At 39.3% G+C, this 23,505-nt stretch overlaps 3 protein-coding genes across 9 annotated transcripts; 2 read left to right on the top strand and 1 right to left on the bottom strand.

Annotated features, from left to right (window-relative positions):
* Positions 1 to 90: 90 nt before the first annotated feature.
* rnaseh2c (ribonuclease H2, subunit C) lies at positions 91 to 1,509 on the bottom strand. Its single transcript, XM_068326170.1, has 5 exons — positions 1,433 to 1,509; positions 875 to 1,029; positions 587 to 699; positions 372 to 491; positions 91 to 242 (listed from the first exon to the last, which is right to left on the bottom strand). Exons 1-5 carry the CDS (start codon positions 1,453 to 1,455, stop codon positions 219 to 221), a joined length of 435 nt encoding a protein of 144 aa, XP_068182271.1. The 5' UTR covers positions 1,456 to 1,509; the 3' UTR covers positions 91 to 218.
* Positions 1,510 to 1,907: 398 nt separating this feature from the next.
* LOC137602920 (seipin-like) lies at positions 1,908 to 7,638 on the top strand. 6 transcript variants are annotated; one of them, XM_068326032.1, is made up of 11 exons: positions 1,909 to 1,958; positions 2,544 to 2,625; positions 2,705 to 2,968; positions 3,070 to 3,148; positions 3,244 to 3,387; positions 3,506 to 3,541; positions 3,805 to 3,939; positions 4,027 to 4,124; positions 6,155 to 6,278; positions 6,367 to 6,448; positions 6,534 to 7,638. In XM_068326032.1, the coding sequence occupies exons 3-11, from the start codon at positions 2,718 to 2,720 to the stop codon at positions 6,674 to 6,676; spliced, it is 1,092 nt and encodes a 363-aa protein (XP_068182133.1). In that variant the 5' UTR covers positions 1,909 to 1,958; positions 2,544 to 2,625; positions 2,705 to 2,717; the 3' UTR covers positions 6,677 to 7,638. The 6 variants fall into 6 exon arrangements, with proteins under 6 accessions (XP_068182132.1, XP_068182133.1, XP_068182134.1 ...); XM_068326033.1 differs by having other exon boundaries at positions 3,070 to 3,157; positions 6,563 to 7,638; XM_068326030.1 differs by having other exon boundaries at positions 3,070 to 3,157.
* Positions 7,639 to 7,915: 277 nt separating this feature from the next.
* On the top strand, positions 7,916 to 22,022 carry nxf1a (nuclear RNA export factor 1a). Of its 2 annotated transcripts, XM_068325261.1 has the most exons (22): positions 7,916 to 7,979; positions 10,795 to 10,854; positions 11,299 to 11,509; positions 12,190 to 12,352; positions 12,437 to 12,520; positions 12,659 to 12,763; positions 13,757 to 13,837; positions 15,217 to 15,286; positions 15,644 to 15,732; positions 15,860 to 15,967; positions 16,068 to 16,177; positions 18,341 to 18,377; positions 18,588 to 18,656; positions 18,853 to 18,908; positions 19,018 to 19,125; positions 19,396 to 19,454; positions 19,569 to 19,684; positions 19,778 to 19,820; positions 20,319 to 20,397; positions 21,273 to 21,455; positions 21,547 to 21,607; positions 21,697 to 22,022. In XM_068325261.1, exons 1-22 carry the CDS (start codon positions 7,937 to 7,939, stop codon positions 21,733 to 21,735), a joined length of 1,974 nt encoding a protein of 657 aa, XP_068181362.1. In that variant the 5' UTR covers positions 7,916 to 7,936; the 3' UTR covers positions 21,736 to 22,022. The 2 variants fall into 2 exon arrangements, with proteins under 2 accessions (XP_068181362.1, XP_068181363.1); XM_068325262.1 differs by lacking the exons at positions 7,916 to 7,979; positions 10,795 to 10,854 and adding an exon at positions 10,515 to 10,737.
* The last annotated feature ends 1,483 nt before the right edge of the window (positions 22,023 to 23,505 follow it).

Below are 23,505 nucleotides of genomic sequence, written 5' to 3'. Positions count from 1 at the left end.
TGTGTCGAATCGAATAAACAGTTTGGATGAACAACATGTAAATACTTTGTTTCAGTAATATAAATACACAGTAGGTACACAGTTGGTCATTAAATTTTTTTATTATTCTATGTGTTGGTACAAAAAAACATACAAAAAACTGTAACAAAAACTACACTTTGTAAATCCAGATGCGACACCAGTCTGCCACCTCACAGCAGTTAGTTTTGCTCATCTCTTTAGTCTTGTACTGGTCTGTGTATCTGTGAAGACACAAACTATCACTCATCTTCAAGCGTTTTATCAAAAATAATTGGATGCTGTGAAAGACGTAAATCAACACATGGCAGCGTTTATAAACCATTTTTTAAAAAATGATATTTTTAACTAACCGCCTCAGCCAGATCTGGCCAATCCATCGCCATCACAACTGTATCGTCAGAGTTCGGAGGTGTCTCCAGGTTCCAGTATGTAAACTTGTCAAACACGGATGTTAACCTCACAGTCCTGTCCTAGACACAAAAACAAAACAAAAAAACAGTTTAGGGCAATTTATACCCAGTCAGTCACTGATCAGATTAACTATTTTTTGTGATGTGATGTTTACCTCTTGGTCTGAGCTGGGTTTGTTGATCTCTTTCACTACCAAGCCAGTGTACCCCTGTGGGCAGCTGAGTTCCTGTCCCTTTAGCCTACGACCTCTGAATGACACGGTCTTCTCTGTAATGGGAAAAGCACATAGAGCATTATTGAGATGGTTTCCCCTATTACAAATAACTAGAATAAAGCTACATCTACAGTAGTTGTATTATTTGACTACATAATTGTTCCTGTAGAGAACACATAGAAGCCTTAAACTTGGTATAATACAAGATCAAATATGTTCTAAACGTACCTTGTTTGCTGTTTTTTGTTGTAGCATCAAAGTATTGTGAGACCTGTGCCGGACCGTCATGTTCGATCTCACAGGGCATAAGATGGACTGAAGGTCGATCTGCCTGCCTCACTGATGCCACTTGAACACGAGTAACACTTGTATTACAGGACATCCTAGGGGAACAAAACGAATGACCGCAAATCAATTAGAATTTTTATTCGAGCCTTTTTTTTAAACAGACTCGGGAGGTTTGGTTCAGTTTCGAGGTTTGAAATAGCTTCGAAAGCGTATTTTCCCAAGAACATGAACAGTACATGTTGTTATGGTTATTACATTACTAATTGTTATTAGCATGCAGGTAGTTTGCCCATTGTTTATAAGGAGTCGTATTTAGAATGACAAGTGTTTATATAATAGATTAACAGTACCAGAAACTGTCCATTGTTTAACAAATTCTTGTCGAAAAAAAAAATACTGCAAACTCCCTGAAAACAAACAGCATGATTTCCACGTGTTTTTTCGATCCCTTTTAAACATACTTAAACATGTTATTTGATAAAATATTTCACATTTCACCTTTTCAGTTGTCCAAATTTCATCCAATGCAATATAAAATTGAACCATTTCCGGTTGGCGCCAGTCGTTGCTTGTGATTGGACGACAGCGACTTCTTCTTCTTCAGTGGTTTCTGTTCTGCAGGATATGCTCCCCCTACTGGTGAGGAGCAATTGCTCTCTATTTCTTTTGCTTATGTCTGTTTATTGTTCTCTTGACAACATGTGTGATGATGGATCTAAAACAAAACTATAAATATTTGAAAAATTAATCTCATACATCAGTATGGCAAAGTTATGGATTATTACGGTGTTGCATGAGTAGAAATCCAATGACTTGTCCCTCTTATCAATGTGATAGTAAGATTCGGTTCCAGATAAAACATTTTCTTGATGTGGGATGGGCTAAATCCTATCCAGTTACAATATTTTAGAAGCAAAGCATTGTGGGAATTTCTAATCACAAGATTTTGTCAAGACATTTTCAAGTTGTGGACCAACAGATCTTAGGCACAGGAGATGTCGTAGCTGCTCATGGTTGGCTAGAGGTGAGTTGTTGTTGTTGTTGTTGTTTTACAGCAAGACTATGGTTGTGGGTACACCAGTCATAATGTTTTGTAATTTGAGTATCTTCTTTCAGTAATTATTCGGATTTTGGTTGAAAATGTCTATCATCCCCCTCTCTGTAATTTCCAGAGGAAAAAGTTACTCTTGGTCTGTCATTACAAAGCTCTCTTTCTTTTTGGGTTGTGCCAAAAAGGAAAACTCTTTTTTCTTTTGATATATTATGAAATACCTTTAAACATGAAGAAGATGAAACTGAGATTTAATTAAACAAAATGAACTTTATGGACTCTTCATGACAGTTTTTGCATTACTGTATTTTTCATTATGTTGTGTTAAAACAAACTAACTCTTACAAGTGTCTGTGCTTCTCAATACATGCAACACAGTCATGTTGATATTTAAAATAGTTTGAAAACATCTGATTTGAAAGACTTCTGCTTGTGACTTTGATTGGATTTGGTTTTGGAGATCTTAAAGTGGTGCTTTTGTCTTTCATATGATCAAGATGTCATCAACCACAATCAATTTTCTGCTGCAAACAGATATATTGTTTGTTTCTTCTCCAGAACCAAGAACTTTTTGGATGACATTCAAGACATTTTTGTCACAAAAATTGTGGACTTGAATCTATTGAAACTCTATACCTGAGTCAGTATGATTTTTTTTTAACTTTATTTCACATTTAAATTTTGTTGTTTTGACACTTTTTGGTTCTGTGGTTTTGCAGCTGTTCCTTAATTATGGATCAAGAAATTAATTTGTGTCCACGAGGTGATGAAGAACCATCCATCTTTAGAGGTCAGGTACTGCTGAGGCTCCAGGATGCTGTATATGAAAGAATTTCACGCATCCGTCAGAGAGTTACACAGAGCTTTGTTATTGTCTCTGTTCTCTTCCTGGTCTTCTGGATTGCAACTTTTCTATACTGGAGCTTTTACTTCTCGTATATGCCCAGGACTGCATTTTCCTTTCCTGTGTACTATTACTTTAGGTGTGTATTTGAAGTCCTGTTCAGGTGCACCAGTAAAACTAGATGTTTTGAATTCCATCTGTCGTGCTTTCTACTCTCTAAGTCATTAACGCTGTCTGCAGGACAGGATGCGAATCTCCAACTTCTTTTTTGTGCTCATATCCAGTGGCCAACATCTCCCTGATGAGGAAAAACCTACATGTACATACAGTATGAGTAGTTTTGAATATTTAACTCTACTGCTTCGTGTATCTGCATGATAAATTTGTACTGTTTTTTTTAAAATGCTTATTCAGATGCTGACATTTGGCCAGATCTATCAGATCTCTCTGCATTTGGAGATGCCCGACTCCCCAGCCAATCAGCAGCTGGGAATGTTCATGATCAAGTCGACTTGTTTCTCTGTGGATGGAGGCAGTGTTTCCTCATCTTCTCACACTGTAATTTTCAATAAAAAAAATTTTCAGCTTCTACATGGCCATGTCTGCATATATAATCACTGCTTCTAGCTCCTGAAACTGCTACTGATTCTTTATTGTTCTGCTGTGAATTTCCCAGGGAAGCCTACTGGTGTCAGGCTCTAGTTCCCGCTTTGTGAGTACAGCACTGATGCACAATGATCTTTTAATAAAAAATACAGCCTTACCAGAGCCCGATGAGAGAAATTCTGACTTACTGCAGAGCTCCACTACAAGTGACTTTATTACAGACTCAATGCCAAACTTTTGTCAAAGGTTATTTCAATGTTCACAAATGTGTGAGACCTCCTGCAGGGCTCTTCTTTTAGGACTAAAGCATCATCAACTTTTATGAGGAAAAAGAGATTTCTTGTGACATTGTTGTCCCTCTGTGTTCAGGCGATGCTGCGCTACCGTTCAGACCTGCTGAAGTACCTGGAAATGCTGCTGTTGCTCCCGGCCTTTTTGGGAGGTGTTGCTGAGCAGACGCAAATGCTGGAGGTGGAGCTCTTCTCATCCTACATGAACAGCCCTGTGAGTCCTGCACTGCTCTGTGAATGCCATCACATGAAAGTGTGTTTGAATGACAAGTAACCTGTTAATGTTTGTGTCTATGTATAGTACGACCCCGCAACCTTTGTCTTTATTGAGATTGTGTCCAACAAGGTGCAGATCTACTCATCGCAGCTCCATATTCATGCTGTTTTCACTGGTATAAGGTAAGATGCACCAGTATCGTGCACAAGCCTGTAGCATGTAACTGATGTGTGAGGCTGTCGAAAAGAGTCATCAGTGACATAAAGTATATTTATTTAGTATATATCTGTATGTCTAAGTTTGATATCTCTGATAAAGTGAATAATTATGTGTTCATAAGATGTTGAGAGAATGTGTGTAGCTGTTCATCTGAGTTCAAGGATAGTAAGCTTTTTATGAATACATAGTTCTCACATAACCGCAGCACTACAAAGAAACATTCTACTCCTACTATCCAACAGCAGTAGGAGTAGAATACAACATGCAGTACATGTTAATATGGCAGTAATGTAGATCCAAAAACTTAATATAATATAGTGAAATACTGACAAGGAATGGAGGAAGGAGGAATGGAGGAGAAGTGTGCTGGTGCCCATTTTTAAGAACAAGGGAGACGTGCAGAGTTGTGGCAACTACAGAGGAATAAAGCTGATGAGCCATACAATGAAGTTATGGGAGAGAGTAGTGGAAGCTAGACTAAGGGCAGAAGTGAACATTTGTGAGAAACAGTATCGGTCCATACTACAGATGCAGTATTTGCTTTGAGGATGTTGATAGAGAAGTACAGAGAAGGCCAGAGGGGGCTGCATTGTGTTTTTGTAGATCTGGAGAAAGCTTACAACAGGGTGCCCAGAGAGGAACTGTGGTATTGTATGAGGAAGTCTGGAGTGGCAGATAAGTATGTTAGAGCGGTGCAGGACATGTATGAGGACTGTAAGACAGTGGTGAGGTGTGCTGTAGGTGTGACAGAGAAGTTCAAGGTGGAGGTGGGACTGCATCAGGGATCAGCTCTGATCCCCTTCTTGTTCGCCATGGTGATGGACAGGCTGACAGACGAGGTTAGACAGGAATCTCCATGGACTATGATGTTTGCAGATGACATTGTGATCTGCAGTGAGAGCAGGGAACAGGTGGAGGAGAAGCTAGAGAGGTGGAGGTTAGTCCTGGAAAGGAGAGGAATGAAGGTTAGCCGCAGTAAGACAGAGTACATGTGTGTGAATGAGAGGGACCCAAGTGGAAGAGTGAGGCTACAGGGAGAAGAGATCAAGAAGGTGGAGGATTTTAAGTACTTTGGGTCAACAGTCCAGAGCAATGGAGAGTGTGGAAAAGAGGTGAAGAAGCGTGTACAGGCAGGATGGAAAGGGTGGAGAAAAGTGTCAGGTGTGATGTGTGATAGAAGAGTTTCAGCTAAAATGAAAGGAAAAGTGTACAAAACTGTGGTGAGACCAGTGATGTTGTTTGGTCTGGAGACAGTGTCACTGAGTAAAAAAGACAGGAGACAGAGCTGGAGGTAGAAGAGATGAAGTTGCTGAGGTTCTCTCTAGGAGTGACCAGGAAGGATAGAGCAGGAATGAGTACATCAGAGGGACAGCACATGTTAGAGGTTTTGGAGATAAAGTCAGAGAGGCCAGACTGAGATGGTTTGGACATGTCCAGAGGAGAGATAGTGAATATATTGGTAGAAGGATGCTGAGTTTTGAACTGCCAGGCAGGAGGCCTAGGGGATGCAGTGAAAGAGGACATGAAGGTAGTTGGTGTGAGAGAAGAAGATGCAGGAGACAGGGTTAGATGGAGGCAATTGATTCGCTGTGACGACACCTGAAGGGAAAAGCCAAAAGGAAAAGAAAGAAGAAGAAGTGAAATACTGACAAGATTAATTGTATACACAGTAAACCCTTTTACGTCTGATACCATCAACATTTTGTTTTCAGTGCAATACTTTTATTCCTATTATGTTGTAATTATTTCTTGAACTGCTGTTACCAAAATATATGTTGGGTTTGATTCACTTACACTTAGAGCCCACAGTGGGGTGAATACAATACATCCACGTACTGTATTTTCTGTGGGTTGCTGAACTAGAAGATTGAAATCAATGTGTGACAGTTTAGTCGAACTGAGAGATCAGATCATTTTTCCAACACTCTACTATAAGTAAAAGCCAGTGTTTGATTACCGTGAAGCAATAATAATTTTTTTCCTCCCCCATTAGATACTTTCTGTTCCACTTCCCTCTCCTCTCAGCAGTGGTGGGTGTCTTCAGCAACTTCATCTTCCTCAGTCTGCTCTTAGGCCTCAGCTACGTGAGACTGCTATTGACTTCAGCTCCTGATCACGTGAGAGGAGATCCGACCCTGATCAGCAGGTTTCTGTCAGGTGTCGTTCAGACCCAACAAGCTGTGTTTTCCTCCTTGTTGTTTACAGCTGAGAACAGATGGACCATTATTAAATAGAGAGAGCAACATGAACAGCAACCACCAAGAAGATGGCAGTGATGCTGCATCAGGTACGCAAAGCCAACACTGTATGTCAGCCATATACAAGGATTTTGACCCAGTTACTAGTATTTATGAAAAAATATTATTTGACAGGTACTGACGAAATGCTGGGTCTGTCTCAGATAGTTCCAACAAATCTAAACCAGGAGAATCCTCATTTGCTCTTTAGCAACAACACAGAGGTGACAAAGCAGACAGACCGTCGAAGTGAAAGAAATGAATCAGCGGCAGCGTAAGACCATGTATAAAAGAAAGGCAGGCAGAGTAGAATGGTCTTGATTTAAGATGGAAAGCTTTATGAGAGATCTATGGTTGACAATGACCCGGGAAGTATCTAAACATTACTGTCAAACATGCATGTTAATGGCCTCAATTACCCCGCTGTAATTATTTTAGCTTTAACAGTAGGACCCTATGATTTATAGGGGAAATGGCCAAAAACTCTGAAAGTTCCAGATTATAGACATCTGTCATTTTCATTTAATAACTGTTACTTCGTAACAGGACATTAAAAAATAATAATTAAAATAAATAATTGAAACGTTCCATCCCAATTATTTTAATTAATAACACATGATACTGTACAGTCTAGTCATATTTTCTTCATACTTTTTCCAAATTATTTGCTATATTTTTCATAATGCCATCTCTTTCTCAACAAAAAACAACCAGGAGCCAAATTTGTCATTATTTTGTTTGGCCTTAATGAATTTGTCCCGCTCTTGTTTGTTTTAATTTGTGGATCTAAAATTTATGTATTTATTGGAAATGATCAGGTTCTTTTTTTTTCTGTTGGTATGAGTTTCATCTTGAAAAATAATATTCTGTTCATGTTTCTTATAGTGCTGCATGAAATTTTACTTTAAGGTGTAATTAACCTGTTTATTACTTTATTACTTTGTATTTTAAAAGGTATATAAATGTATTACACACTCACAAATGTGTGTGTGTGTGTGTGTGTGTGTGTGTGTGTGTGTGTGTGTGTGTGTGTGTGTGTGTGTGTGTGTGTGTGTGTGTGTGTTTGTGTGTTTGTGTGTGTGTGTGCATACACACACACTGTATGTGTGTGTGTACACACACATATGTGTGTACACACAAACGCATATGTATAAAATTAATAGATTTCTAAGTGATAATGTCATACCTGCTGTAAATCACATTTCTTGTACGTGGTTCATTAAAAAAATGTCAGAAAGTGTTCAGGCTATTTCTAAAATCATGTGGGTGGTCAGAATAAATACCCTAAAACAACACTAAAAAACGTGTACATTTTGCTTTGGCCACAACTTCCTGTGTTTCCACGGTAATCTCTGTCATGCCTAGATTCCATCCTGGCCTACCACTCAGCTTTGTAAATGTCACTGCATGCAAAATATGACACCGGGAGGGAGAATGAGGGAGGAATATAAACTTGGTGGAAAGCCAAAAGCAGTTTGTCACATCGTCATCGTGTGGAGGATGGGAATAAGTTTAACATTAAGATATGCAGGGAATAAATGGAAAGAAAAATGAAGGGCAAGGAGGATGGATTGCTTTGGGGTAAGGTGTGACGATCCAGACGGATGGAAGAATGCAAAGTTGGAAGTGTGATGAAAAGGAACTGCAGACATGGAAACTCTGAGAATAGACTTGAGTTAGCACAAACATGTTTTGTGATTAAAAATAATGAATCTAAATAATCAGTGATAATGAATTCTCCAAAAGAAGATCATCCAGGCAAATCTTATATTCTGTTTAGTAACAAGTGTAGTGTAGTCAGTTGCCTAATGCAAAAGACAATCTGATTTATTATTTTTATTTACATAAAAATTTACTGTGTCACATGTTGTTTCACACAACTTTTTTTCACACCAGGTATACTGACTCCAGGGCTGGTTCTCTCGTGGTAGTTGCAGTTGTGGATATTGCAATCCAGTAGCGCTCCAATGTAGGAGGAGGAAGAGATTCCTACTGATGACGTTTGCTTGTTTTGTAGTGATGAAGAAGCAGAGGCAGTGAATATGGACATTGAATGACTCTAGAGAAATCCATTACTGATGCTCCAGAAGCATCTGACCTAGGTGAACCACACTGGTGAACCAGACTTCAGCCCCTTTGTTTCAACCTTGCTATGTGCCATGTGTGGGCTATGTGTGTGTGTGTGTCATTAATTTCCCCTATGGGAGATTAATAATGGTTGATTCTTCTTTTTTTTTTTTTTTGCTAGCAAGAAATGTTTGATAGTAAGCGTTATTATATATAATTATATTATGTTATATTATTCATTCATTTTCTTATTCGCTTCATGCTTCTTCCCATATGGTGTGTGTATGTATAGACACACACATACCTGTACACACATACATACATACTATGTTACCTAGGAAGATAACATAACGGTAAAAACTTCAAAGTGTAATAAAAAAAAACATGTAAAGTGTTTTACTAGTGCAGGGGGAAAAAAGCATGTTTTCAGATATTGTGCTTTGATATTTTTTTTAAGGCATATAAGGCTGATTCTGTTCATTCAAAGGACTTATTTGCTCCGTAGTTGCCTCTAAGGTCAGTTCACTAGTTGCTCACCAGGTGGCATCACGTGACCAGCGTGTCCGAGAAAATGACGCGCGCGCGTTTGTGACGCCAATCAAAACTCCGCATTTTTTGATTTGAAATAGAAACATTGACTGTAGCTAATTGGTGAACTACGTTCTGTAACCGAGACCTAAGTGGTTCGTTAGCTTCATAGCCACTCGCTAGCTGGGTTAGCTAGCAAGCTAACTAATGTCATCCCGTTAAAAAGACATTAATTTTTACTTGGCACAAGGTAAGAAGACAAAATTGACAATTTACTATTACATATTTTGTATTCTGTGTTATATACATTTAAAACAACAACTTAACTCGTTACGAAATCTGTTAGAACTTTTCTTGATGGACCGCTTGAGTTTTTACCGAGGACGCTACTCCAACCTAGCTGTGGTTGCACATTTGTCGGACGGTGGTAAGTATGATCCGCCATTAAAACATATTTTGACTATAGTCGTGCCAGTTGTCGATTGTATACTAGTTTAGTGTATCATATGATAGTTTACGTCTCCATTCGACTGTAAAAAAAAACAACAAACCCACTTGAATCACTGAGCAGATACTGTTGTACTTTAAAGTAGCTCCATGGGTAAGTTCATGCAGGGTCTGTAATTTGCATCATTAGTAATACCTGGCCAGGAAAGAAGCTGGAGACATAAATGATGACTCGTAGGGATTTCCTCAGGTGTGGTCTTACTAATTCTTTGATCAGCAGGAAGGAATTAGCAAGGCATTTTGCCCCTGAGATAATGTAGTTCAGAATTGACACATTGACAGTTACTCTGTCCAGTGTGGTCGGCATGTTAAAAAGTTGCTTTTTGTCATTGCCGAAATGGAATAGAGGATTTTAAGTTTTAACAGAAAAATGAAAGGTGTTAAATGAGAATGCGTGTATTATTGTGTGTGTTATTTTTAAAATCAGTTTTTTTATTGTTATGCGTCTTAGCGTTTAGATATTAATTTTTGTGTGTTCCATGATTGGCTCATTATTTAGCCAACGAATTTAAATTTTTATTTTATATACTGATTATGATCCCCGAAGGGAAATTAGGAACGCACACTAGCATATTAATCAATCTCACGCATGCATATACAGTGTATTAGTGTGTACAGGCCACTGAAATGCACACAACCACACACAAAGGGGGTCTGTAGCCATGAATTACACAGGGAGGTAGAGTGGCGGGCAGCTCCTTTGTTGGAGCGCCCCAAATGAGCAGCTTGTGAGGGGGGGGGGGTTGCTCAAGGGCGCCTCGACAGTGCTTCGGAGGTGAATTGACACCTCTCACTGTCAGCTCACACTCCGGGTGTTTTTGGGCGGGACCGGGAATCGAATTGGAGCTTTCAGTAGCAGTCTTACACCATTTTAATATCATTAATTAAAAATATAATAATATTAATATATATTAATATTATTTCGTGCCGTTTTTATTTGCCACGGAATTAAAGGTGCCCCGGACATGAAAAGTTCTACTTCCGGTAACGGCTTGTCAACACGCAATAGAAGAAGCGTACTAAGCTAGCAGCCATTCCGACGGCAACGTTTCAATAAGGTCGTAGGGGCCTTTGATTGTCTTTTGACTGGCTTCTGTTAGTGAAGTCGCTCCATAAAGTTGTGTTTTGTCTAAGACAAAATAGTGTGATCGTAAATTGTGATTATTTTGCACAAAAAGCTGTGTTTTTATCTAATATTATTCTGGAAATATGGCGGATGGCGGACATTACTACAACGGTGAGTAAATGTTCTCCCTGGCATTAACGCCTCATGAAATATACCATTTTTCTTCAGACCACGGAGACTTAATGGTGAGAAGAGAGGTCAGAAGCTCTGATTACATGATCCAAGGAGGTAAATTATGTCTCATACACCCCGGAGGTTCACGTGGGTGCGGGCATTAAAGTATTAGGATATGGTAATGTATCGTATGTGATCACAATGCCAGAAAATTGGATGTATATTGAGGTCGTTTCAAGATAGCAGGAGGCAAAGTTTTTTTGTCTTCCCTTGTTTCAGTACTTATGTGTTGTAAAAGACAGACCTGCTAAGTCAAGAGCATTCCTGCTGTATTTTTGTAACTTTAGGCAGTAGCATAAAATAAACCACCAGATGCTATATCAGACACCTAGTAATCCATCCGAGCTGTGACAATTGTTCACTGTACTTTTTTTTTTTTGGTAATTTTTTAGGTGTTGAAATGTATTACACAAGTTTGAACAGAAATATTATTTGTATAACTGTGATCAGTGTATTGATTTAAACTGGATAATTTTTTAATAATCTTCCTCCATTCAGAGCATGATGATAGAACTGCACCACAATTTCGCGGCCGTAAAACCAGAGGCTTCTACAAGGGCCGGGCATATGACCGATCTCGTCGAGACCGCCAACGAGGCAACCAGTCTGGAGGCTTTGGAGGCCCTGGGCCACGGTCTCGGCTTGAGGATACTGATGGAGATGTAACTATGAGTGACAACTCTCAAGACAACACCTCCCAGCACAGATTGTAAGTTTGGGTAATGCCACCTATTGCAGTTTGTAGCAATGTAATCTTTGTGTTCCACCATCCTCCTTTCTCTAATTAGGACTATTGGACACCACTATGAGACCCTCGTTAGCTGGAATCCTGCAAAACTGTTCTATGACTGTAAATGCTGTGTGTCAGTGAGGAAAAGAGGCACAATGCATAAAATAGCTGTGTTTAAGTTGAGGGTAGCATTTGGCATTATGCAATTAGTAGTGCAATGTATGGAATAGATGCATATGCCAAAAAAGATTTACCTTGCCTGTTACATGGCTGTTGAATCCATTATGTCATTAGGTAAAAACCTTGCGCTGTCTCGCTGCTTGAAGATTATTATAGTTGATTATTTTCCTTTTTGAGTTGCCTTTTCTAGGTGGTTTGAACCGCATGACAAGTACGGTATCAAAATATCAATCCTATCTAGACTTCCACCCTCTGTTTACACGGACAGGGAATTGAGTGCTATTACCTCCCTTCGGCTATCACAGAAGTGGAACAAAAGTGATTCTCATTCCATCTTCATTGCATTTATACCAATTGTTGGGATGGAATAAAGGTTTACTGCTCCTGCCTTGAAAAGGCTACAATTCAGGCTCATAAATTCACAGAGCTATGGATTAAAGTGCATCTCTGAAATGTATATATATTTTATCTTTAATCAGCAAACCATATGGTAGACCTTTTCGAAAAGGAGGAGATGGACGGTTTGACAAAGACAGACGACAAGGCAAAGGTGGTAGAGGAGGAGGTGGAAACTTTAGAGGAGACAGAAGTGGAGGCAGCAATGGAGGAGGGAGAAATCGGTCTGGCTGGTACAAAGTAACGGTGCGTATTATATTTGTTGTGTATTACATCTCTACTTGCATCTCATAGCTTGTTAAGTGATCATATTCTTTTTTTGTATGCAAGATACCTCATGGAAGAAAATACGACAAGAAATGGTTATTGACGGCTCTTCAGAATATCTGCCCAATTCCCTTCACACCTGTGCAGGTTAGGTTCTGAGCTGCTTTTAGGATTGTTTATTGTAAATTTCTAAAATGAAGAAAAGTACTTATGGCATTAGATTGAAGAGGTTGATTGTTAATTTTTTTGTCCTTGTTTACTAATTCTTTCTTCAAATCTGTCCAGTACCATGTTGACCATAACAGGGTCCATTTCTATGTGGATGATTCCTCTGCTTCAACTGCCTTGCACAAATGTTCCCACAAGATCACAGACACTGATGGTTATAAGGTACATTGGGCTAATCATGCAGTTCTTATTTTTCCTGCAGAAAGTGTCCTCCTGGACATTTTGCACTACAGCTACATGTTTTGACGTCAAAAGCCTGATTATTTGATTTACTGAACCCTCATGTGACTTTAGTTAAGCACATGTAGTGCTGAAGTCCAAATGCAAGAGACAACATTATTTAACTTTCAAAAAGTAAGTGTGCAACCAGTAACCTTTCTGGGGATCTTCAAATCTGTCAAATAATTCATGTTGATCATTTTATACACAACAAGGGCAACATGAAGCGAGTTTTATCATATCATTCCTCATCACTAAGTTTGGACAATTTCACATAAAGAATTGGGCAGTTTTAACTCCAATACGAAGGCTAACAGGATGGGCTGGAGGAGCAAAATTGAACAGTCTTAAGCTTAATGTTATGTAATTTTTGAGTTGACTGGCTTGATCACCCTGCATTTACACTGACAAAATAGCACTAAGTTAAGTTGTCTGTGTGTCACAGATGGTAAAATGTGACATTTACAGCACCCAAAATTGATTGTAGCAGAATGAAAAATGCAATTTAAATGCATTTACCACTGTTTTTCTGATTTTATCAAATAACCCCCATGCACCAGAAGGTAATTTAGTTAAACATCTCTTAACAAAAGCCTACATTGTCTGAGAATTGTATTTGTTTGAGTTGTATATTTTTTTGTTTGGTCTGTGTAGTATATGATTTTCAAGCTAGTATTTTGCCCTCTGAATTTGAAGAACCTCACTTTTTACAAGTTGCTTATAAACTGATTTAGTGTCGCTACTTAGTGTCGCTAGCTTGAAGTTACCCAGTAACATAAAAAACTCATCATCTTACTGTTCTTCATATTTACCTGTGACTTGCAGATAAAGAGTACACTGTTGTTCTTATTGATCCCCTTGATATCTCTAAACTTCATGTGATGAATAACCAAAAGTCAGACTAAGCTCTTTCACTGCACTTGTTGTATCTTCAAGGTGGAAGTGCATGTCAACCCAAGCGGCCTACCATCCTTCCTACTCGCCGACTTAAAGCCTGAACATTTGGAGCATCTGAAGGTGAGATTAATGTAGAAATAAAAATCTGAAAACAGTGGCATTTTGAGACTAGTGGAATTGCTGAAACTGTGGTTAAAATTTAATTAGGAAAAAGTACAGCTGAACTTCTTAGATGCATCTTCTGAACACTTCATCAGTGAGTTAACCTGGGGTCACTGGGTGATCGAGTCTTTCAGCCTCACACCACTTTGATCATGTGACCCAGCCATACTTGATCAGGCCACGACATGTTCGGACAGCACTCGCTTGTTCATATGGTTCTCCACTCCAGATCCAAAGCTTGTTTTTTGTCTCCGCTATATGCAGCTCTTATGATACAAAGTTTTGTGAAGTGAGCAACACCACAAATACTCTGCAGCCTATCTCTGTGGGCATGCTTGTACTGTAGCTGTCCAGCTCTGCATACAACTGGCTGCTGCTGAGGTTTCTGGGCAACCTCAGCTGTCTCCTGAGAAGCCTCTGACCTTCCTCTCCAGGATCTGTATGGTGGAGATGGGGACTTTAAAAACAAGCAGTGGCCAGGGTAGCCATGGCAATATCCCATGCTGGAAATGCCGTGCCTTGAAGTAGCGTGGGAGGCCTGACTGGTCCTCTGGTCCAGTCAGGCCTCCAGTGGTCCGGTCCCTGGCAGGTTATTTTTCTACAGATTGAATGACTTCGATTTTTCTGACTTTATGCCTATCTTTGACCACTGGATAACTCTTTCCAGCCACCTGCAACCTGGCATTTGGTCGATGGTGACTGGCTTATCTGATTTAATGATCACCTTAATTGCCAGAGCAATCACAGACATTGTGCAGCCTGTGATTATTCCATAATCCAGATTGTGCCGCTTTTGAGAGTTTCCTCTTGAACTGATCATAGTAATCTATGCTCAGGTCTGCAGCATTGCTCGCACCAGGGGTTTAACATGAAGTACTCTCGTAGAAAACACCTTGATTTAAAAAAAATACGTTTTAATATTTAAAATTTTTGAGGAGGGAATTTTGCCATGCAGACTATCGGTAAATATCTGCACATGCAAGGAACTTGTGTGCCCTCAACTCGGCACTAAATACAACAGAACCAGAAAATAACTTTGGAAATTCCATTTGGTACAATAGTCTCAAGAAAAATGTTGGGAATGTTTTGGGACCTATTTTTTTATTGTTCCAATGACTTAATAGGATAGACAGGATTGATGTAATGTGTACATGCATGACTGTAGGTGATAAATCGACTTCAAACCTTGAAAATCAAGCTTGTGGGGAAACCATTGCCTACTAGAATTGGTCCACCTATGTATTTACGTGGGCCTGGGAGATTTTCCAGCGTTTTGTAAAGACAGAACTGTGCTGATCATTTTCATCAGTTTTCATCATTATGTCATCCATTTTCAGCAATGTATGGCAAAGCGTTTTGATGGCTCCCAGCAAGCATTGGATTTAAACAACATCCGAACAGACCCAGGTAAAAAACATTTTTTATTCCATACTGTAGTGATTTATCGAGTTTATCACAGTACACATAGGAATACAGTTAACTGGTTGTTTATACATTACTTTAAATATTAAATTATGAAAGATGCTTTATAATTATTTGTACTAAATAAGTATGCAGTCTCAGCTCTAAGGTAACGGTTACCACAAAGCAGCTGAACTTCTGATGACTGAGAATTGACACCAACACTCACGACAATGTTGTTCTACAATGATGACTCGGTGGATGATGGAGATAATTTGGCAATTAGAACTTAATTTTATAATATCCTTGAAAATGGTTTAATTTTTCTTGAATAGTTTGTAATTATTATTACTAATATTACAGACCTGGTGTCCCAGAACATTGAAGTCATCTTGAACAGGAAAACCAACATGGAAGCCGTCATCAAGGTCATTGAAGAAAACATTCCAGAGGTAATATTTAAAATGGCGTAGATTTGGAAAATAAATATGGTACTTGTTTTTCTGTTGAAGTGTTGCTTTTTTCTATATATGTACGGGTCAAACCAAAAGTCCTTACAGTCTTTTTTTCTTCTGTCAGCTGACTTGCTTGAACTTGAGTAACAACCGTATTCACAAACTGGATGAACTGACTGATTTAGTTTCCAAGGTTCCTCATCTGAATACCCTCAATCTGTCCCACAATGAGGTAAAACTGACTCCATTTGTGGAATAGCCATCATTTAATCAGCCTGATTTGTTTTCAGATCCTATTTCACACCCACTTGTCTTGTTTTGTGGTTGTGTAGCTGAAATCAGACCGGGAGCTGGACAAGTTGAAAGGCTTAAAGCTGGTGGAACTGTGGCTTAATAGGAACCCTCTGTGTGACCTGTTCAAGGATCAGGCCTCATACATCAGGTTGGTCTGTGTTTTGGGGGGGACGAGGGATCAAAGTTTATGATAAATTCAAGATGACCCAACAATGCACACTGACTTTGCTATGAGCAAGTAGGGGTGTTTAGGAGTTGTCTGCAGTGTGCTAGAAGTGTGCATGATGCTGTTATGAAAGCTAAAACCACTTTCCAGCGTTCGTTGACAAACATAATCGCTACGCAGGGGGACTTCCGTTCACCATTGAGGTCCTGTATTTGTGTATATGTGTGTGCATTTGAGTGTAAGAGCGAAGGAGAGAAAATTGTGCAGATTAATTTGCACCTGTTTAAAATTTTTGTTGGGTTTTGTTGCAGACATTTTTCTCACTTGAGTAACTTTCCTTTGCACACTGGAAACTAAACATTTTTTGCCTCCGAACATTTCTGCGAGGACGTCCACCCTTTGATGGAGTTTCCTGCTGCTTTCTACCAACTTGTTTTTAATGCTCCACACTTTGAAGAGGCCTTTCTCCCTGCTTACTTCCTGCTATTCAGCTTCTCCTCAGGACATCCTTTTAAGCTTAATTCTCTTTTGTGGTTATCATTGACGCTGTACCCAGCACTTCACCACTGATATCTTGATTGCTTGTCCCATAAGCTGCTGTCAAATATTATCACACTGGTGATGAAATATAGCTTAACAAACGTAACTACTTGAGAAGAAAAAAAAAGATCTAATAATTTCTTGAGCAATACTATAAAGCAATATATTGGAGATGGAATGTGAACACACTGCAAGTTGGCATTACAAATGTCTGGAAGAAAAAGTCAAAGACGGATTTCCTTTCCCCTCGTAGCACCATTGCCCACAAGGCCTCCTGTATCAGGCGGGTATGGAAGGCTGGATAGCCCATGACGGGTAAGATCCCACCTCAAAACCCCGGGACAACCTAAGGCAGGCACAGTCACGATTACTCGACCTCAGTCCCTGAGAACGCTGAATTGCTGGGAATATGACAAGAACTTGTGATGGGACTTCTCAGGAAATGCCATTGGGCTGAGGCAGAGGGGCATAAGAGCATTTTTCAAGGACTCTTTATGATGAGCCAAAGAGAAAATTGTTCTTTCTCTCCCACTAAGTTGGTACTCTTTGGCCTAAAACAGGCCTCTGCCATTCAGTGAAAGATGTGGAGAGTTTGGCCAAAACCCTTTAACTAACTTCTAACGGAAGGTTATGGAACTGGAAAAGTAACGTCAGTTTTAACTGAGACACATGAGTTGAGGAATAAAAAACAAAACACTTCATCGTCCAGTTTCTGATGGCTGTGATTACTTGATTAAACTTGACCATTAAATATAGAGCAGAGAAATGTTGCTTAAGTTGAACACTTAATGATTTTCCATTCTCTCTGTAACTTGAGGGTTTGGTCCAAATTAAATCACGTCTACAAGAAGTCCATATGTTGCACAGTCCTGAAGACCCTTTGAGTATCAATAATCCCAAAACTTAATGATTGCTTTGTTGTGCAGCAAGGGAAGGATGTAAGATGAGTGGGGGAACTGCTGGGTGCAGCTTACTTTGAGGCCACCTGTCTTTTTTTCTTTTTCTTTTGCTCTGGTCTCAGTCTTTCTTTGCTGAATGTTTGCGGCATCGATAGTGGAAAAAGTGAAGAGGGATTGGTGGGTATGTAGATAAGTGTTTACTGGTTTCCAAGTTAGGTTGCTTCTCCATGTCAGATCAATCTGTATCTGCGTCTTGAGGGAGAGGGTGAGTATGTCTGCTGGTAAGTACAATATGGGGAGGGAGGACTGTCAACAGGCACAACTCAATATGAGTATGTATATCCACAAATGTCCCCACTGTGGGACAATAAAGGATTATTATCTTATCAAGACTGAAAAACCTGTATCTTTGTCAGTTTGTTGATATAATTGTATGCAAAGGGGACCCTCCCCCCAGAACACAGACACACACGCATACACACATTGGCACTGGTTGTACTAAATTTACATTCTTTGCGTCTGTGTATCTGTACTTTATTGTGTCCTTCCCAGTGATACTGGCAGTATAGCATTATGAGATTACATCACATGACAGGCAGAAAGTGGCATTAACTGAGTCAGCAGTTTTGACTGGCACAATACAGTCATGGGTGTGACTTGTGTTGTGGTGGTTTATGACCGTAACAGTTGTTTGTTTCTGTACCAGTGCTGTACGCCAGAGGTTCCCGCGGCTGCTGAAACTCGTAAGTCTCAAAATTGAGAAAGTTAAAATATGATGACTTTTGGAACCTTTTCAAACTATATGGCTGGAATTTCACAATTGTCAATACATCTAATCAGTATGTCTCTGTATTTAAATGAAGTCATTTACGTCTAGCATGTTCTTTAAAAACATTTACATTCATGTTTTGGTATCGGCATGCAGTTACATGAGCGTTATGATCTCTGTTTAGGATGGCAATGACCTGCCCCCACCCATTGGATTTGATGTTGAAACACCCACTACCATCCCACCTTGCAAGGTTTGTGGTCTAGACTTCTGGGTTTTTTGTATATCTTTGTCATCTGGTTTATGTGACACCTGTATACAGGCTCTGCAGGATGTTGTCCATGTCAGAAGCATATGGTTCAAGCTGCATTGTTTTCCCTTTTGAAAGTCTCGACATCTACTGTCTCCTTTACGTCCCTTACAAGTGTTTCTGTCAATGAACCATGCAGGGCAGCTGTTTTGGCTCAGATGAAATCAAGGCTCTCATCCTTCGGTTCTTGCAACAGTGAGTTTTCTTGCTTTAAATAGGAAGAATCTTCTTACTTCATTGCTTTGATTTTTATCAACTTTAGTTTCATGTGTCAAACTCTAATAGTTCAGCTGTTGTGTTGCAGGTATTACAGCATATATGACTCAGGGAACAGACAGCCACTCCTGGATGCTTACCACGATGGAGCATCGTTATCCCTCACAACACCTTACTCTACCCAGAACCCATCACGGTATGTTAGCACACTTGTCTAGAAGTATTGAAACTAGTAAAGCGCCACAATGCTCACATGGGATAGTTTTATTTATAATGTGTCTATCAATATCAGGTAAACCAATAATAATAATGTAACCTCACTGATCAACACATTAAGCTTTGGAATGTGTCATTAAATGTTTCCACTGGTAGACTCATACTTAATTTAAGATTACCAGCTGCTCCATTCATCCCACCCGTTCATTCATCTGTTCACACTGATCTCATGTACCCCTGTTGGTTTTAGGAGCAGTCTGGGAGAGTATCATAAAGACAGCAGAAACCTGAAAAGGATCAAAGACTCCAGTGAGTTTATCATCGAGCTGTTGGCTCATGATTATATCTGAATTATGACGATGGTATTATTTATTTGATTTGGGATTTTATTTCATGTCACTCTTTAAATGTTTCCTTCTTTAGCTATACGATACCGACTTCTGAAACACACACGACTGAATGTGGTGGCATTTCTCAATGAATTACCCAAGACTCAGCATGACATTGCATCGTTCACCGTTGATGTAAACACTTGCACAGTGAGTTAATTTGATCTGTCCACACCTTTCAATCAGTGTTTCTCTTATTTAGACTCATTCTGTTTAATTTTGATTAACTGTGTTAATTTACAGAACACACTGCTGTCATTCACCATCAGTGGAATCTTTAAAGAAGGTGAGTATTTTTTTTGGGTGATCCCAATTAAAATTTTGTTGTGAATCTGGGCTTGCGCTAGCCATTCGCCACTTCGCCATAGGCGAAGTAAATTCCAGATTGGCTACAAGGTTTTTAGACTGTGTAGCCACAGTGGCGTTCTTATTTTTACAGAAAAAAGGCTAAAACTTAATACTTTTTCGTTCGCTAGTGCTGCTCGCTAGCGCCGCTATTTCCGCTAGCACCGCTCGCTAGCGGAAATAGTGCTGCTCGCTAGCGAGTGGCAGTATTTCCGCCGGAGCACTATTTCTGCATGCCAACAGAATTTAGCCGAAGTGACCCGGTACAGCTAGCAGCTTGATATTTGTAGTTTGTCAACTAGTTTTCAATTGTTGAATCTCACATTTATACCTGCATAAAGTAGGATAGAAATAAAGATAGTTAAGCTTGAACTGTTGCAAGCCCAGCAAATGACTGGTGATGATTGTGTTATTGATTTGTGTCATGCCTGTTTTTCAGTTGTTGTAGACGGTAAATCTCGAGAGTCCACCATGGCCTTCTCTCGAGTGTTCATTACAGTCCCAGTAGGAAATAATGGGTAGGTTGTTCTAATTGTTTCTTTACATCTTCTTCTTGTCCTTTGTATGTTGCTTTGAAAATAATGGTAAATTGTTTAATTTTCACTCTATATTATGATACAGAAGAGAGTTTTTTATGGTCGTGTTAGAAAAATTAGCCCAGAGAAGGCTAAACTCAAGTTTCAGAACAAACTGCTGTCTCTTCCAAAATGTCTGTCAAATTTAATCAGTTTTAGCAAAACTATGTATTGTTTTCTTTCTTAGCAATTTATATTTATTAAAGGTGGTGCAAAAGCAATGTTGACTCAGCACAGCAGTTACTACATTGTGCTACTCAAAATACTGTATTTCCCCAAGGTCATCTGGTTTACCCCTGAAATGAAGCTCTCCTTGAGAAAGACTTGTTTATACAGCAATTTTAAAAAAGACAAAACCAGTTTTATTTCTGTCACCTCCCTTATGTTGACAATCTTGGCTTGTCTGTTGTAAAAAAAGAGCCACTTCTGGTGGATGTAATTTGTGCACTGTTGCCCGCAGAAAGTGCATTTTAGTGCGCTGTAAAAACACTCAAGCTCAATCTCCGTGTAATTTTAAGAACTATTGTCAGAAAAAAACTTTTGACTCCAGCTTTCCAGATAGTCAATAAGACGAGTGATTAGTCTAGCATGTGAGTGAATGTTCAAGAAAATAACCTTGTCATGACAAACATCCATTTTGTTGCTGACTTAAATACTTTAAAATAACTTGAATTTAAAGCTCTGTGCTCCAGAACCCCTGTCATTCATAACATTTTATGATTATGTTAGCTTTTTTCATTTGCCTTTTAATGGCTTTTATTCACAGTGTACCTTGGTTTCTTTAATTGTATGTGAACTCTCTGTCTTCTGGTCCACAGTCTGGGCATCGTTAACGACCAGCTTTTCATTCGGATGGCTACAACGGAGGAGATCCGGCGAGCTTTCGTCGCTCCTGCCCCGACGCCATCTTCAAGCCCCGTCCCCACCCTCACTGCACCACAGCAAGAGATGCTTGCAGCTTTTTCACAAATGTCTGGCATGAACTTGGAATGGTCCCAAAAGTAAGACTTGCTTTTGTACATGTTGTCTGTAGTAAAGAAAGACTTATTTGTCACTGATTTAAAACATCGGAATAATTGTTCTCTGCTTCAGGTGTCTGCAAGACAATGAATGGGTGTTCAATCGTGCAGCTGATATTTTCACTCAGTTGAAGGTAACTTAGGAAGCTAAATTTTTTATTGTTTTACTATAAATGTATAATGCTTTAATAACAAAGTCATAAAATGTCTTCTCTATTTTCAGACGGATGGCAAGATCCCAGATGTTGCGTTCATAAAGTGAAAACTGAAATCATGCCTCTGTCAAATGAAAAGGAGTAATTTTATTTTTTTGTATTTGTATTTTTCTTCACTTTTTCCCCAAAAATGATGTAGAAGTTTACTTGTGTACAGTTAATGTTGTTTTATCCCAATGTCAACAGTTTTAAAGACCAATGTTATGATACAATTTATGATTGTGAGTGTAACCAAAGTTTTTGGTCTTTGTGTAGAAGTCACTACGTTTGCATAGGAATATAGACAAATGACCAATAGTAAATCTTGTTGACTTTGAGTTGTCCTATGTTTAATAAAAATATTCTATTGTAAACAGATGCATTTCCTTCAGCTAAAGTAAGGTTAAATGTTGAGCACACATCTTAACCCTAGAACGACATTTCACTGAAGATCCATTCAATGTGTTTCTAAACCTTTCAAACATGTCAGAGTGTGTATGGTACTATGACTGCTGTACAAACTGTAGTCACTAAAGACGACTGAATTTGCCTTTTGAAAGCTCCTAAAAAAGAAAAAGATGAAACCATGAATGCAACATGAGTAATCCTGAAATGGCATGGGGTATATTAGTATCTGGATATCTGTCATTAATCTTTTATTTTTCTGGTACTCATGTGACAAACTACAAATACTAGCTGTACCAAAACTTGCACGAAGATTAGCCACAATACCGAGTTGCATTTTTTGACATTTTTGACATGAGTCTTGCACATTTTTTTGTGTCCATGGGAAATTCCATAGATGATGATCTATACAGGTTGGCAAGACAGATGGGAAGGACATGCAGCAGGTTAGGGTGATTAAGGGTAGGGATGGAAGTGTATTGACAGGTGCCAGTAGCGTGATGGGAAGATGAAAAGAGTACTTTGAAGACTTGATGAACGGAGAAAAGGCGAGAGAACAAAAACTAAAAGAGGTGGCTGTCAGGAAGTAGCAAATATTAGGCAGGTAAAGCGAGGAGGGCATTGAAGAGAATGAAGAAGATATTTATTGATCCCCTCGGGGAAATTACATTTGTCACTCAGGTGTACATTTTGTTACATTTTTGTGTTTTTCACAGTATGTACAGGCCCCTGAAAGAACCACAGCACACAAGAGGGCCTGTAAGCCTGCAGTTAGTACACACAATACACAACTTCAAGCTGTACATTGGGAGGCAGAGTGACGGGCAGCAGCTTCCTGGCGTACGCCCCAATAGAGCAGCTCGTAGGGGGGATGGCGCCTTGCTCAAGGGCACCTCGGCAGTGGCTGGGAGATGATCTGTCTTCAAGACATCTGCTCTACCGCTGAGCCACTGCTGTCGAACACTCAGTCCTGATGATATACCTCTCGAGGTAGGTAAGTGTCGAGGATAGTTGGCAGAGTTTCTGACTGGGTTGTTCAACAGGATCTTAGATTATTTTCTGAGTGGGATTAAGGATTTAACCATTTAAAACGTCAACCATAAAAAAAAATCATAATTTTGGAGAATGAGGTCTAACAAAGGTCTAAATTTTTTTTGTCAAAAAGAGCTTTAGTTTGTATAATTATGGTTAAATCCAGAAACGTTTTCGCGGGGAAAATGTAGACTCATGTGTCTGATTGCATACATAATGTTTTTCAGGAATAAATGTCAAATTTATGATATGGAAGTATCGTAATGGTGGAAGGCAATGATGTACTAGGCTTTATAGGGTAAATCAACCCTGCCACGTGTCATGGAAAGTCTTCGAGTAAATGTTTTTGTTATACTCCTGTTCTGTTCAGAGACACGAAAACTTGACCTCTACGTCACATG

This window comes from Antennarius striatus, chromosome 10 (assembly GCF_040054535.1).
Source record: "Antennarius striatus isolate MH-2024 chromosome 10, ASM4005453v1, whole genome shotgun sequence".
Lineage (NCBI taxonomy): Eukaryota > Metazoa > Chordata > Actinopteri > Lophiiformes > Antennariidae > Antennarius > Antennarius striatus.
The sequence above is the reverse complement of the archived record's forward strand: the minus strand, read 5'-3'. Positions and strand labels throughout refer to the sequence as shown.

Bases quoted from the DNA above. Each gene is read 5' to 3' on its own strand.
- rnaseh2c (XM_068326170.1), bottom strand. From the start codon at position 1,455: ATGAAATTTGGACAACTGAAAAG. The intron at 1,030-1,432 runs GTGAAATGTGAA...TTGTTCCCCTAG, and splicing joins AAATTTGGACAACTGAAAAG to GATGTCCTGTAATACAAGTG. The intron at 700-874 runs GTACGTTTAGAA...TTCCCATTACAG, and splicing joins AACAAAAAACAGCAAACAAG to AGAAGACCGTGTCATTCAGA.
- LOC137602920 (XM_068326031.1), top strand. From the start codon at position 2,718: ATGGATCAAGAAATTAATTTGTGTCCACGAGGTGATGAAGAACCATCC. The intron at 3,940-4,026 runs GTGAGTCCTGCA...GTCTATGTATAG, and splicing joins CATCCTACATGAACAGCCCT to TACGACCCCGCAACCTTTGT. The intron at 6,449-6,533 runs GTACGCAAAGCC...ATTATTTGACAG, and splicing joins TGGCAGTGATGCTGCATCAG to GTACTGACGAAATGCTGGGT.
- nxf1a (XM_068325261.1), top strand. From the start codon at position 7,937: ATGGAAAGAAAAATGAAGGGCAAGGAGGATGGATTGCTTTGGG. The intron at 21,456-21,546 runs GTAAGACTTGCT...TCTCTGCTTCAG, and splicing joins AACTTGGAATGGTCCCAAAA to GTGTCTGCAAGACAATGAAT. The intron at 21,608-21,696 runs GTAACTTAGGAA...CTCTATTTTCAG, and splicing joins ATATTTTCACTCAGTTGAAG to ACGGATGGCAAGATCCCAGA.